This window comes from Magnolia sinica, chromosome 14 (genome assembly GCF_029962835.1).
Source record: "Magnolia sinica isolate HGM2019 chromosome 14, MsV1, whole genome shotgun sequence".
Lineage (NCBI taxonomy): Eukaryota > Viridiplantae > Streptophyta > Magnoliopsida > Magnoliales > Magnoliaceae > Magnolia > Magnolia sinica.
This window is the reverse complement of record NC_080586.1, coordinates 74,902,744-74,917,795: the sequence shown is the minus strand read 5'-3', so window position 1 is coordinate 74,917,795 and position 15,052 is coordinate 74,902,744. Positions and strand designations below refer to the sequence as shown.

Genomic DNA, 15,052 nt, shown 5'->3' with positions numbered 1-15,052 from the left:
TGGGATTGCAGAGAGTTCCACCACCCAAAGATTTATGGCCCACCTTGACGTTTTTATGATATCCACTCCGTCCATCAGTTTTTTAAGATCATGATAGTACCAGGATCCAAAAATGAGATAGATCCAAAACTCAAGTGGGCAACACTACATAAAACAGTATAGATAAAAACGACCACCATTAACCTTACGTGGACTCGCCTTGATGTTCGTATGCCATCTAGCCCGTTCGTAGAACCCTTCCCATCAGGTTGAAGGGAAAACACAAAGATGAGCCTCATCCAAAACATCCGTTGGCCCCAAAAATCTTCCAATTGTGGACGTTCAATATCCATTTTTTTTTTTGGTGTTGTCCATTTGAGTTTTGGGTCTGTCTTATGTTTGGGCTACTATGCTAACATGATCTGGAGAAACTGATGGACGGATTGGATTTCATAATACATCAAGATGGGCCCTATATAGCTTTGGGTAAGAGGAACTCCATGTAACAATATTACTGTTAGATAGTACAAGTCTTTCTGCCACCAAACAGGCCCATCTGTTTTTAAATACTTATACTTCAAGCTTTCAATCTTTCCTACCCCCGTCTCTTCAACTTTCTCAAATTCCATTTTCTACCCAAAAAGAGAAAAAGAAAAAAAACCACCTGCAACTCCCCTTTTCTTCTATTGATTTTGATCCCCATGTAGCAATTTCAATCCTCTACATCTAATTTCTCCAAAGGGTGGATGATTTGGAAAATGCTTTTTCTTTGTTTTTTCTGGACATTTGGATGAAGATCCTGTGATTTTCCTTTAATTTTCCACTGTGTTTTGGTTTCTGTGAGATGGGTCCTTCTCCGTTTGCCCAATTGAAGCCTTGAAAAACCTCTTCTGGGTTTTGTGTTTTGGTGGAAATGAAGGACTTCCCAGGAACTCCTGGGACTTTTACTGGGCTTTTCCTTCGGGTTTTGCAGTTTTCGTTCGCAGCAGCTTCAATCGGTTCCATGGCAACGGCGAACCGCTTTGCCAATTACACAGCCTTCTGGTACTAATATTTTACTTGCCAATTCATGTTTTATCTCTTCTTTTATTTTCACCTTTTTTTTTCCCAATTGAAAATTTCATTTCTGTTCTTTAATGTGTGAATTCGACACGCGTCACCACAGTCCATGATCTGGACCATTCATCTAGTGGATTCCACCATTAATGGGCAAATGTAGAAATATGTCACTGATCTACAATCTTAACAACCTTCCATACTGGGACTTACAGGTGAACAGTGATGGGCAATGGTAGGAAGAACTCTCTGGCTCTTGCTTCCTAGCTTTTTATATCTCGTAACAATTTGAAATTGATGCTTCCTCACTCCGACACTTTTATCTATTGCTGTTTAATTGAACTATAATCAAAGTATTGAAATGAGGTTTTGCATTTGGTATGTCACTGATGTTATAGTTAATGGAAATAGTGGACATGGGATCAAACATATTGAGATGGCTTGGTGTGCTGAGCTATCTACAAGATGCATGTGGATGGTTCCATCATGTCAAAAGCCAACTTTATTTGTAAATCTAGCTCTTGTGATTTTATATGCAGCGATATTTTAGTAATTGGAAGCGATGAACACTCGTTCCTGAGCTCAAGGACCATGCTAAGAGAATTTTTGGTCTACCGAAAGTATTACCACTTGAAATTGTTTACTTGGAAAATGGTTCACAGTTTGGATTTGCAAATACTTTTTGTATTGCCATTAATCGGAAAAAAAACATTGAAAGCTACTATGAATAATTCACAATCTCTTTGTGAACTATTCGATGTTTTTGTATTTCCTTTTTTTTTTATTTTTTTTGAGATATGCAATGTTTTTGAAAGATTTGTGAATTAATTTGCAATCTAAAAAAGAAAAGAAAAGAAGAGAAAGGAGTCATCAGCTTTCAGAAAAAATGAAGAAAGAATCATCGACTGTTGAAGGATGAAGTAGAAATGAAATTTAATGATGTACGGAAGACTAGTTGGACAGCTGATTTATCTTACCATCACTAGGTCTGGTAGTTGTTGAAATTGTTACCATGGCAGGTTCATACTTGATTCCAAAAGATACCCATCTTTACTGTCTATAGAATCCTTTGCTTGGCTATTTTTGTTTGCTAATACCAGTTTCGATGTGAAATCGTATACTGATGAAAGCTATTTCAAATATGCATGGAAGCCATATTTTTGTTGGTTAATACCAGTTTTGATGTGAAATTGTATACTGATGAAAGCTAGGGTAGGTTTGCTGATGATGGGAAATTGACAACTGGGGTTTGGTATATGTAAAGGAGACAACTTAAAAGTTTCATGGAAGAGAAAAATTGGCCTGCAGTATCAAGTACTCAAGCTGAATATGGTTCAATGACCACCAGAGCACCACTATGTATGCGAGCTGACTTGGCTAAAATTGCCATTTGGCAATATGGAAAAATTTCCCCCAAAAGTCATATGGCAATGCATCGGTATAACAAAGGCACAACCACAGTTGTGACAGTTATGCAATCCATGAAGGTAACAAACACAAAAGTAGATTGTTGCTTCTTATGTGAGTAACTGTTCCAGGGACACAACATTATGTGCTAGAAGTAAAGATCTAGTTGTAGATATATTCAATGAATTGATTGGAAGGATTGATTGAAGTAACCACTTATGAATTTTTGATTTGAACCCTTCTTCTTATGGAAACCCCACCACACTATGGCTGCAACTAGGGTTCCAGTCAAACTAAACCCGATGACCCAACCGGAGTTTGGATTGGGTTGCCAGGGTCATGGGTAGGGCTAGGGTTGGAAAACACCAACTTGATATGTAAAGTCCGTTCCCGTTAATTTGTGTTGGGAATAATCACATGTATGGGTCAGGTCGGGTCAGTTTTGGGGTAGAGCCTAGAGGAATTTCAGGTTGTGTCTCTTGGATCGGAATTCGGGCCGAGTCAGGTCGCGGGTTGGGTTGGGCTCAGGTTGACCCTTAAACTTGCCCAACTTGCCAGAGTTGCACCCTTACACCTCGTTACATCACTTATCACAGAGATAAGTCAAAATGAGATCATTTGAAGGATTCTCTCCTAGTCTCACTTCAAGGATGCTACATTGGAAGTTCTGAAATTGTTGACTAGAAGAAAAATGAGAGAAGAGGTGCAACTTTTGAATGACACCAAACTGGTATCAGAGTCCAATTTGCTTTAGCATTGTGTGCATTTCAATTATATGGCGCAAGAATTCTTCGAAAAGTCAGAAAAGAACTGTTATAGTCACCAAACTGAGAAACAAAAAGTGGGAAAAGGGATTCAATAAGAGGATGCACAAATAGTTTTATTTCATGAAAACAAAAAAGTAACATAGTAGCCGGTAGCATAAAAGAAAATGGGAAATTGAAGTGAGAATTCTTGATATTTGCAAGTGTTAGAATAAATTAGTATAATCTTGGTGTATCTTTGGAGTTCTCTATCTCAAAAGAGTTGGTAAGATACATTCTCTATTGTATATATATGGGTCATTATTAGTGAATACAACACAATTTTCGCAATGTAGTCTCTAATCTATCATGGTATCAGAGCCATAATCTGGGGCTGATCATAACCTTTCATCTTCCTCCGTCCCTTCTCATTTCATTCATTCATTGTTCGTAGCAACTGTCTAACATTGATCGCGATTGTGATAAAAACCCCGAAACTCATCTCTGCATGTGACGAATTTGTTAATCTCAACATTGTTCATTTTCCTCAATTTATTGTTGCCATACCTCGGATGATGTTCTTCATCTCTCTGCCACTCAAATCATGTTATTTTGCCATTTCATCACCACAGATCTCTGATCAGCATTGGTTCTCTCATCAGATCCAACTATTCGATCTGCATCTCTGGTCGAGTGTTGGGCCTCTTCTCAGCTCCGTCTTCTACAGCACCAAATACAGAGTTTCCAGATTCAGCACCCATCCTAGCGTCCCGAACCCAACACCACTACCCCATGTCAGATCTACTTGTTACTGATCTGAACCCACGTCCAAAACAAAAAACCCATCCACCTTCTGACCAAACCAACCGAAGCCATCTCAAAACCACTAGCATCTAGCCGATCTCTCAACACCATGTCTGACCATCCCAACATGCTGCTACAGGAATCCAGCCCACACCACTGGCTGAAGTCCAAAGTCTTCATGTACATGTCATTGGGCGCCGCCTGAAACCACCTCTTATACGCACTGATGTTAGCTCTGCAACCATCCTCCGACGAAAACTCCAGCTATCCGGCTTTCCATTGACCTCAAATCTGCCTGTGGACTGTCATCTCTGGTGCTGCAACTCCACAACCGACGTCATCAACAATCTTGCCCTGTTGTTTGCAGCTCTACCATCATTGTCGTCACCATCTTCGATGACCTCCATGTGTCATTGTCATCAGTCACCTGATCCAGCCCCTGTGATGCACTGATGCAGGGCAATTAACCACTTGCTCTAAATGCTCGAACTGATAGAGGATGGCGAATTAATCCCTTCATCTCATAGCCCAGGCACGGCATCCATGGATCAGGTCCTTGGCTAAACCCTCCTCGTGGGCCCAAAATCACGTGTTCCACCCCCTCGTGGGCCCCAAATCACATGGGTTCCGCCTTACACGGGTTGCCCACCCCGAGTGTGCCCCCGCATCCCACAGGCCACCTCACTCGAGCCCGTTGTGAAAATGCCTCTGCATTACGCACCTTCTACACTCAATCCACCTTCTCCCTCTCAATTCCAATCTGCCATCACCTGATCAGTGACCGTCTTGGAATGCTGCCTGCACCCATTGCTCAAATCCACCTTGTAGATCCACCTATTGCCACGACCACCTCTGTTGCTGCTGCCACCACCAGCTCTATTTCCACCACCATCTGATTCCTCTCAATCCACTGTCTACTGCTATTTGCTGCCATCATATTTTTTGCTCTCGCCAAATCCGATGACTGCGAACATCCTATGTATCTTCTTCACCAGAATCAGTAGCCACCATCTCAGAACATCCTATGTCTCTCTGCAATCACCAGACCCGTGGTCACACCTCCTAATTCCCTCTAATCTTGTTGTATCTTGGGAGTATTTCCTAGATTAGATTACATTAAATGCTAGGCTATCTCCTCATATCTGATAAGATACATTCTCTCTGTATAGATATGTGTCATTATCAATGAATACAACACAATCTTCCAGTGTTTCTTGTAATTATGTGTTGATTTTTGTAACAAGCGCAAAGGCAACGAGTCTTGGCTTATGGTACTGAATATAACACATACAACTGTTGATGTGAGAATGGTATTTGAGATGTTAGAGAGCCTTGGGAAATTATCTTGACTAATAACAGCAATGATTGATTTTACAGGACAGAACTGCCAGTCTGATGTATTGATAAATGATGATTTTTGTTACTGTTATTTGCCCTTTTTCCATTTCAGAAAGTCAAATTGAATAGAGGGGGTGGTCACAGGTGATTGCATGCATTTGCAGGGAATAGTCTCATCTCAAAAATGGGGTGGGGACACCCAATGTCGTAAAAAAAAAAAAAATTTGAATAGAGGGGTGCCTCAGGCGAATCGTATCATAAACCTTGCTTTAATTGAGGTCCTGATGTATGATACATCATGTGGTGAAGAAGACGGGACGTCCATGTGCACTTTCCACTACTAAAATGATGGTGACTCATCTACTTCACATATGGGACAAATGTATGTCAATCAAGGTTGTCCAAATGATTTTTCCTGTTGTGGATGGAACATATCCGGGAGTGACGCTGATTGGAAATCCTAATCATCCAAAAGCTGGCCATCAAATGAAAGGTTAAAAAGAAAATGGTCAGCATTCAGCAATCCAAGTTCAACAGCTGATCTCAGATTGTTACGAGTGTTTGACCAATGTGATTTTGGGCTATGCTTCAGCCCATGATTTGACCATCTGGATAGATGCACATGTATGCCACATACAGTGGATGAGTCACTACCATTTTAGAAACACAGTAACACATAACATAATAGTCCGACCTGGCAATTTTTGTTATCTGCATTAAATCGAGAACAACACTGCTCTGACTTTGACGATGATAAGGTCAACATGGTGTGGGTGCTGCATGCTGGTGTCCTAGAATGTCTCCGACTGTCTTCTCATGGGAACATAGTCAAACATCATGAAGAAAAAAACATTTATCTCCATGTTTTTCTGTTTTTATTTCTCCTTTCAATTCCACTTTTCTGACTAGGATCTATTGATCAATTACGAGGATTGTATGATGCTCGGGTTGGGAGTTTGTATGGTATCTTTGTTTCAGTTTGGACAAGTGGGGTCCATGGCTCAGCAATAAAAATGGTTGATATGCTTGGCCTCATGTTAGGTGGTCCATCCATTCTAGGTATGGAATATTTGTCCTTTATTTGGTTGAATGGGAACGGTTGCTGTATTTCTTTCTTAACTATCTATTAGTTGGCCACTTCTTGAAGAGATATGATCTGGGAGATTTTTGGTGCATGCGCCATCCATGTCGGGGCCCATAACATTAGCTGTTTGGATCACTGGACCATGGGGCATCACTTGTACAAACAGAAAATCTGAATGGTATTGTCCAATGTTTCACCCTGAGCGTTGAGTCATGCCTCGTGAGTTATTCTGTCATGCATTTTGTGGAGCCTTTCTCATTTCCAACAGTACCATATTAGTAAAACAAACAGAAGACAAAAATACAAAGTGATTTGATTTATGGTGTTCCTGTACTGATATTTGGATTTTTCAAAAGAAGGGATTCGGGTGATGCTGTTCTTCTCCCACTGGATGTTGAAAGGGCAGCATATGAAGTTGTTTTTCAGATTGTAGTGGTACACATTTATGAGTAAATCTTTGTACTGTCTCAAGGCAGCAGCATAATTATCTTTCTTCATTTTGGTTTTTAAAGATTTCAAAGACTGAATTTTGACATGGTAAGACTTTGGACACTAGTGTTAACTTTGAATAGCCTTATTGGATAATTGAGAAATCTATGGTGATTTGCACTGTGAGAAATTGAAGAGGCGATCCCTGGCACATGTGCCAATGTGGCACAAGTGAATGAGATCCAGGTCACTTATCAGGTGGGGCCTGCAGTGAACATGTCTTGGCCCCAGAACCAAACTGCCCTATCCATTAGGTGGGCAGAATGTATATAGATTGTGGGTCTAATTTTCTTCAAGCATCTTTTTTCCTTATACATTTGTGGCCCACCTGACGAGTGAACCAGTCTGATTCGGGCATGTTCATGGAGACCCACTTTGGCACGTAGCCTTGAATTGCCTCTAAAATCTCTCATCATGGGAATCACCTTAGCACTCTGAGGGAAATATAATCAAAGCAATCTGCTCTCTCACATTTCGTGAAGCTCCCTGGTTCTGATATGTGTGTGTGCGCACATGTGCGTGTGCGTGGCTGGTCATGCATTCGTGCTTGCTTGTGCATTCTTTTCAGTGTGTTGACTTGTCGCTCTGGACTTCAGCACAGACATAGATGCATGCACACACCTGCACTTTAATATGATAATATCTTGGGCATTCTGTCTAGTATGTGCTGTTTGTTCACATTCTTTCTCACATGTGAACATGCACCTTCACTGATACACAAGTACGTACATGCACATGAATGCATATTGCATACAAAAATTCATGTATGCATACATACTGTTTTAGGATCTTAATTTTGGATTCTTTCCTATGTTGTGAACTCTGTAATGATTGGTGCACCTGGTTCTGGTAGAAATGCGCGCGCGCGCGCGTGCGTGTGTATATATATGTAAACTTATAGAGGAGGATCCTACCCGTGATGTGTCTGTGTGATATCGAACCCGTTCAACACTTCAACTGGCAGATCGAATCATCAGGTGAAGCCCAAAAATTAGAGTGATCCAAACCTTAGGTGGGCCACACAATCGAGATAATGGATAACCACCAAAATCTTCAAATTGTGCAGTAGCCACTGTGGTGTGTTTATTGTATCCAAATTGTCCACTGGTGCATCACCACGAAAATGGGATGCCCCAGAAATCAGGCCAGTGAAATCATTAGCTGGGTAAGGGCACTTGAATTTATAGGTTTTGGGTGCTGTTTTACATTGTTTTCTGTGGTGTGATGCTCACCCGAATTTATGATCATCTGATTTTTGGGGCATCCCATTGTCATGGTGGGGTGCTCTTGATGCAGAGTTTGGATGCAAACACCCATCGTGGTGGGCCCCAAACAACTCAACTCCATGTTAGCTTACTGCGGAGTTGACTCTGTGTGATAATTCCCCACTTGATGTTAACATGCCATGGTTTTGATTCCATGTGGTCATTCCTGTGGTGTTGAATCCATCTGGTTGTTCCCTTGAGAGAGGATGTTTTTTTTTTTTTTCTTTTTTCTTTTTGAAGCCTAAAAAGGGAGAGAGGAGGGAGAGAGGGAGGTCACATTCCACACTTCTAAAACTTGATGACTCAACTCAACCACTCAACAAGATGATAATTTCGTGTAAAGTCACCAAGAAACTCACTCAACAGCAGGACTCGGTTATGACTTGTTGAGTCGGCTCAACTTGACGTGGCTCGGTGTGATTCAAATTGCTGCTTTCTAATAGAAGGAAAATGTGGAGTGTGAGATTTTAACTCGCCACCTCTAGGTAGAGCAATGTTGTCAAATCGCATATGCCATCGTATGCGATTGGCATATGCTGTTCACATATGCCATCATATATTGCTCTGGCTTTTTTGTGTTTTTTTGAAAAAATTAAAAAATATGTAAAAAAAAAGGGAAAAATAAAATAAAATCTAAAATTTAGTAAAAACTATATCTAATTACTACAAATGATTAGATTAGTGTTTTGTTTTTTTTTTTTGGTTTTTTGTTTGTTTTTGTTTTTGTGTTTTTGTGGGGGTTTTTTTTTTTTAAGTGTTTGAGACTATTAAACCATCTATAAAATAAGTTATATATTCAATTACTTTTATTATATTTACATAAAGATTAATGGGTCTCTACTCTTGGCTCAGTGGTAGACACTGTGTATCTCATCTCTGAGTTCATGCGTTCAAGAACCCATGCTTGTGCGGGGTGTAAGAGTGTGTTTCTCACCTTTCAAAAAAAAAAAAAAAAAAAAAAAACCTAAAAATTAACAAAACAAGCAACATATTACATTAAGAGAGAATTAATTATTAAAAACTTCGAACATAAAATTTTTATTGATGGATGATAACGGATAACTTGAACAACTTATAAATTACAACTTACAACTTAATTTACATAAAAAAAGAAGCACAACTTGCAAAGTATGCCATCACATACTTGCATATGCGATCGCATACTTATCTCACAAAAAAGTATGTCTCGTATGCTATCGTGGATCACATATGCTATCATGGCATATGGCATATGCAATCCTAAAAAAAAAGGCATATGCGATCTCAGATGACAGCAAGTAGAGAGTGTACAACATCTACCAATGTGCCACTCTCTGAGATTTTGCTAAATGTCACCTTAAAAAAAAAAAAATTCTTATAAACATTTAAAAATATCTTTTATTATTGTAAATTATTCATTAATTTAATTATTCAATATTGAATCAAGTTGGGTAAAAACTGGGTTGACTCGAAGACTTGACAGGACAGCTGTTTATCGAGTTGAGTCGGGTTTTTGGTTGAACTATGCCATATTCCCCCATATGTCTCTCTTTGTAGTGCACAGTTAGTTTCCATTCATACCAACATACTGTTAGATTTTAGGCTGCCATATTTTCATGGAAGATTAAATGATGCTGAACTATATCACATATTGGATTCAATTATGATCCTGTCAATTATACGGTTGCATGTTTACAAAACAAAAGCTTTCATTACTTTTAGAAAGGATCAATCTCACATCAGAGGCGGCATCCCTCTTTGCAGCTATCTTATAGCCTCTATGGGCTTGCAAGTTGTTTGGTGCCTGGGGCTTGCATGCTTGGATGCATATGCATTGGCGAGAAAGAAGATCCTCCGCAATCCTATCTTGATCAGCCTCTTTGTCATGGGAGATTGGGTTCGTCATCTTTGAGCCCTTAATTCTATATTTCTTAAAAGTTCTGTATTTTTTGATAAGCACATTAACTATATAACATATGTTGCAATTTATGTGTACAGATTACAGCAACACTGTCACTTGCAGCGGCCTGCGCGTCTGCAGGGATAGTGGTCTTATATGACAGAGATTTGGGATATTGTAATTTGTTGGAGTGCCAAAATTTCCAGATTTCAGTCTTCCTTGCCTTCATGAGTTGGGCGTTGATTGAAATATCATCTCTCATCATGTTTTGGATTCTTGCCTCAGTTTAGACCATTTTTGCTTGTTTGTACGTATGAGTTTATTTGCAATTGTTGTAATTGGTTGATGTATGAGTTTACGTGCAATTGTTCTAATTGGTTGCTAATGGACGACAGTGAGAAATGTAACAAAAAAAAAAAACATACTTGAATAGAGGATCAGGTCATGAGTTTTGAGATATGGTCCATCTACATGGGTACCTACCAAATCAATGGTCTGATCACCATTATTTATTTATTTATTCATTGGTTAGCATGTTAGTACACATAGCCTACTTGGGAATCGATACCAAGATCTGTGTTGAAACAAGGTTCTCTTCACTCAGTCTGATCAGCGTAGATGTGTGAAATGTCTATGATGGAGACTTGGCCCTTTCTTAAGGTGGTGAGCTTCATTAATGTTATTTTTCAACTGTCTGTGAGATTGTTCGACATCTAAGACAATGTACCAACCAATTTCCATAGAAACATTGCATTGTGGAGCATTTTTAGCCACTCTATTAATGACGTTTTCTTTTGATTGTTGCTTCAGACTTGGGCGAGGCCCCAGCCTCACATGAGCCAGTGCCCACCTTGATGTATGTATTCCATATCCATGCCGTCCTTCTGTTTTGGCGGATCATTTTAGGGCATGAGCCCAAAAATAAAGCAGACCCAAATCTCAGGTTGACCATACCATGGGAAACAGTGGTGATTGACTATTAAAAACTTATTGTGGCCCACAAAAGTTTTGGATCAAGGCGATATTTGTTTTTATCTTTATTTTCTCTTTCATCCAGATTTTTTTGACCTCATCAACAGGTTAGATGGCAAATAGATGTTACAGAAACATTACGGTGGGCCCTAGGAAGTTTTTAATGTAGTGTTCAGTCACCACTGTTTCATATAGTATGGTCCACCTGAGATTTTGATCTAATTAATTTTTGGGCTGCCCTAAAATGATCTGGAAAAACATAGGACAACATAGATAAAGAATGCATACATCAAGGTGGGCCCACAGTAACAGGTGCACTGTCTTGGGTGAGGCTGGGGCCACACCTATTCTGCCCCCTCTTCATCTGGTCGTAAAAGGCATGCCATGAGTTTGTTTTACCCACAATCAAACTGTTGGAATGTCACTCTAGGTGTCTATTTTTGATACATGGGTACTTGAATTGACTGGCCTTTTGTGCTTACACCATGAAAATGGATTTTTTGAGCCATCGGTTTATCTTCATCGACATCGAATTTTGCAGACCGCTCTGGCCTTAGCGCAGAGCGATATGCTCTTGCATGTTGTTAGTGTGGAACCATGTCATTGCTGTTTGTGTCCGAGGACTTTTGAGTAGGAATGCGATGCATGTTCATAATCACTGAACAAACTTTTAGGTAGAAAATAACCATGTTACTGCCTTTTGGGTGGGAAATAAAATTCTTCCATAACTATAAATACTTCTTTGGGCTGTCCTTTCAACATTCATGCCATTTGTGATTCCTGAGATCAAGAGCTCTCATTCTCTTCCTTCTTCTATCCACGGATTCATTATTTTGAAAGATGACCCCTTGTTAGCTTTTGGAACTTTCCAGCAGTGGCTCTGCGCCAATTGCCTAACCTCAGCAGTCTGGCTCTACGTCAATTGAAGCCCTTAAAGCACTGAAATACTCTTGCCTAATCGATGACTTTGAAGGAAGACAATGATCTTTTTCTCCTTTCTCCATGTGGCCACTCTGTTAAGAAGGGGAAGGGCTTATCTTTGTACAAGGAATCTAAAGTGGAGATATAGATAACTGTAATTATTATTTTTGGGTCATCATACACTTGCAAATTTCATTTAAGGCTCTTGCTTGTTGAAAAAAGCAAAAATCCTAAATTAAATAGACCGCGCTCATAAGAGAAGCATATATATATAAAATTTTACTATTAAAACTAACCAGGCCTATTGTTAACCGGGTCCATCATATCAACCCTAAGCCTAACTTTTAGATCACGAGAGCGTTTAGTGTACCCCACCTTATGGAAACCTTAGATCTCACACACGTGTTCTTTACCGGGTTTTCACACGCGCGCATAGAATATTTAAACACATTAGATATTCTGATTCCCTGTCAAAATAGAGGATTTAGGACCCATCTCAAATTTCAAGATTTATTCCATCGCATCATTTTCTTTCACATCAGTGGCATTTCTGATAATGTCACGTAAAGGTAGGGGCATTTGTGTTTTATTTATTTATTATTATTATTTTTCAGTTTGGAGAAGGCGCAAATGCCCGCAGGCCGTCCCGTTCCTTTTTGTAGGGGATGTATATGACGTTGGTGAATGAAATTCAATGGCAAGAGTCCACCTCTTTTCATTTTTATTTTTATTTTTTATTTTTTTCAGAAGCTCCTTGAGTAGATCTACAATTTTTTCAGCTGACGGGTTATAATTTTGATTTTTAAAATTGATATGGTTGTTTTTAGATTTTGTAGCTTGAAAAGTTTTATGATTTTTAAAACTATTTTGATTCAGACTTTTCCCTTTTGAATTGGAGGACTCTCTTTTAACAAACTTAGGAGGAGTAATCTTAATTTTTAAAGGTGTATTTTTATAATAGCCCAGACCAGATCTATCTCCACATTTCCTTGATCCTATTAACAATTTTTCTAGTTTAGGATCACCCTGGGCATACCTCCAAGTATCCTTTGAACTCAAGAGAAAAGAGACTTCTAGTCTTAGTTTTTAATTTTCTGATTTTAAATTTTCAACTTGGGACGTTTTGAAATCTAAATCACATTTAGCCTTTTTAAAACAATTAGAAAGATGCGATTTTTCTAAAACTAGGTTTTCAAAATCTTCTTTCAACTTTAAAAGCTTTTCTTTTTGAAGTTTAAGTTTTACAACTATTTTACAACTTTCCCTTTATAGGCCATTATAGGCATCTTGAAAATCTTCATCGTTTTCAGGGTCACTCCTCAAATTTTCATCGTAAGTTGAATCAACACTCTTTGAGGAAGTGACTCTGGTTAGAGTCATTAAGGCCTTGACCCCATTAGAAGATTCAGGTTCAGAATCATCTGACTCAGAAGAAGCTTCAGAACAAGACGATTCATCCCATGTGGCCAACATACCATGAAACCTCATGTGATGATTAAAACCTCATGCTCATAAGAGAAGCATATATATAAAACCTCATGCTCATAAGAGAAGCATATGTATATAAAATCCTTTGCACACGTGTCATGGGTGTCTAATCTGAACGGTCCATGTGATGTGGAATCCCATGAAACCTCATGTGAGAAATTTTCACTCTGATTTAAATTTCTGGTGGGCCATAGCAAAGAGAAATGCAAATCAAGGGAGGAGACTATTTTAATTTTTCATGGCCCATCAAAGTTCTAGATCAAAGTAAAACTTGGTTCTGGGGGGTTTCACGAGGTTCTGCTTCACATGAACGGTTCAGATTTTGGATCCACATCACGTATGATGGGTTCTCAAAAAAGTTCGTATGTAATAGGTACGAACTGGTTGGCAGGTGAGCGTTTCCGTTTATACACACACACACACTTGTGAACCAGTTCGCATGGACTACATACGAACTTTTTTTAGAACTCATCATAACTGATGAGTCTCGAAAATCTGAACGGTCCACATGAAGCAGAACCTCTTGAAACCCCTTGGTACCAATTTTTACTTTGAACTAAAATTTCGGTGGGCTATGAAAATTGCAAACAGTTTCTTCCCTTGATTTAAATTTCTCTTTTCTATGGTCCACCAGAATCTTAGATCAGGGTGAAAATTCACCCCCTAAAGTTTCATGGGATTCCACATCTTATGGACCGTTCGGATTCGACACCCATAACATGTAGGTAGGTGCATAGGTGAGCATGCCTCTCTCTCTCTCTCTCTCTCTCTCTCTCTCTCTCTCTATATATATATATATATATATATATATATATATATATATATATATATACACACGTGAAAACTTTTGGAGAACTCATCATATGCGATGTAAGTCCAAAATCTGAATGGTCCATGTGATGCATCACCCCATTAAACCCAAAGGGCTGACTTTTACTTTAGCGCCGCATCACATGGATTGTTTGGATTAGAGGCCCATGACACGTCGCACGTGAGCATGCCTCTCCCTATATTGAAGTGCTCACATGTGCACTAGTTAATCTCACCCCATGAAACCTCTATGGCCTAACTTTCACATGTAAAAAAGTTTAGTGGCCATGGCTAAAAACAGTTCCCACTCTTGATTTGTCTCTCTTTTTGCTACAACCTACTAGAGTTCTGAATCAGGTTGAAAGTTGAGCCCCAGGGGTTTCATAGAGTGCGGCATACGGATTCTCTGCCCGGCATGACTCTCTCTCTCTCTCTCTATATATATATATATTAGGTTAATGATTATCTCATGGATTTTCTTGCAGTTTAAATACCAGAAAAAGTATATTAAGGAAAAAGATTATCTTTTTTTTTTTCTTTTTGTTTTTTGTTTTTCTGTTAATTCCTCCTAAGCAAATAGTAGAAAAAGTATATTAAGGAAAAAGATTATCTTGTTTTTTTTTTTTTTGTTTTTTGTTTTTGTTCCTCCTAAGCAACTAGTCTCACCAACCCACTAGAGTTTTTTTTTTTTTTTTGTTTTTTTTTTCTGTTAATTCCCCCTAAGCAACGCTCGGATTTATGACGACCGGCCGGTCTCAATTCATGCCGTAGTTGCCAAGGCGAGATGGTGGCCAGACCACATTCAACGCCCAAGTAG

The 15,052-nt window shown here is 39.1% G+C and overlaps 1 protein-coding gene across 1 annotated transcript; it reads left to right on the top strand.

The window, feature by feature from the left end:
* The first annotated feature begins 583 nt into the window (after positions 1–583).
* On the top strand, positions 584–10,501 carry LOC131226226 (CASP-like protein 5B2). The gene is made up of 3 exons (XM_058222004.1): positions 584–1,023; positions 9,909–10,041; positions 10,143–10,501. Exons 1-3 carry the CDS (start codon positions 893–895, stop codon positions 10,332–10,334), a joined length of 456 nt encoding a protein of 151 aa, XP_058077987.1. The 5' UTR covers positions 584–892; the 3' UTR covers positions 10,335–10,501.
* The last annotated feature ends 4,551 nt before the right edge of the window (positions 10,502–15,052 follow it).

What these genes read in the sequence shown, in the direction of transcription:
- LOC131226226 (XM_058222004.1), top strand. Translation starts at nt 893, where the DNA reads ATGAAGGACTTCCCAGGAACTCCTGGGACTTTTACTGGGCTTTTCCTT. An exon ending in GCCAATTACACAGCCTTCTG is followed by an intron (nt 1,024 to 9,908) that starts GTACTAATATTT and finishes CCCTCTTTGCAG; the next exon opens with CTATCTTATAGCCTCTATGG. An exon ending in TCTTTGTCATGGGAGATTGG is followed by an intron (nt 10,042 to 10,142) that starts GTTCGTCATCTT and finishes TTATGTGTACAG; the next exon opens with ATTACAGCAACACTGTCACT.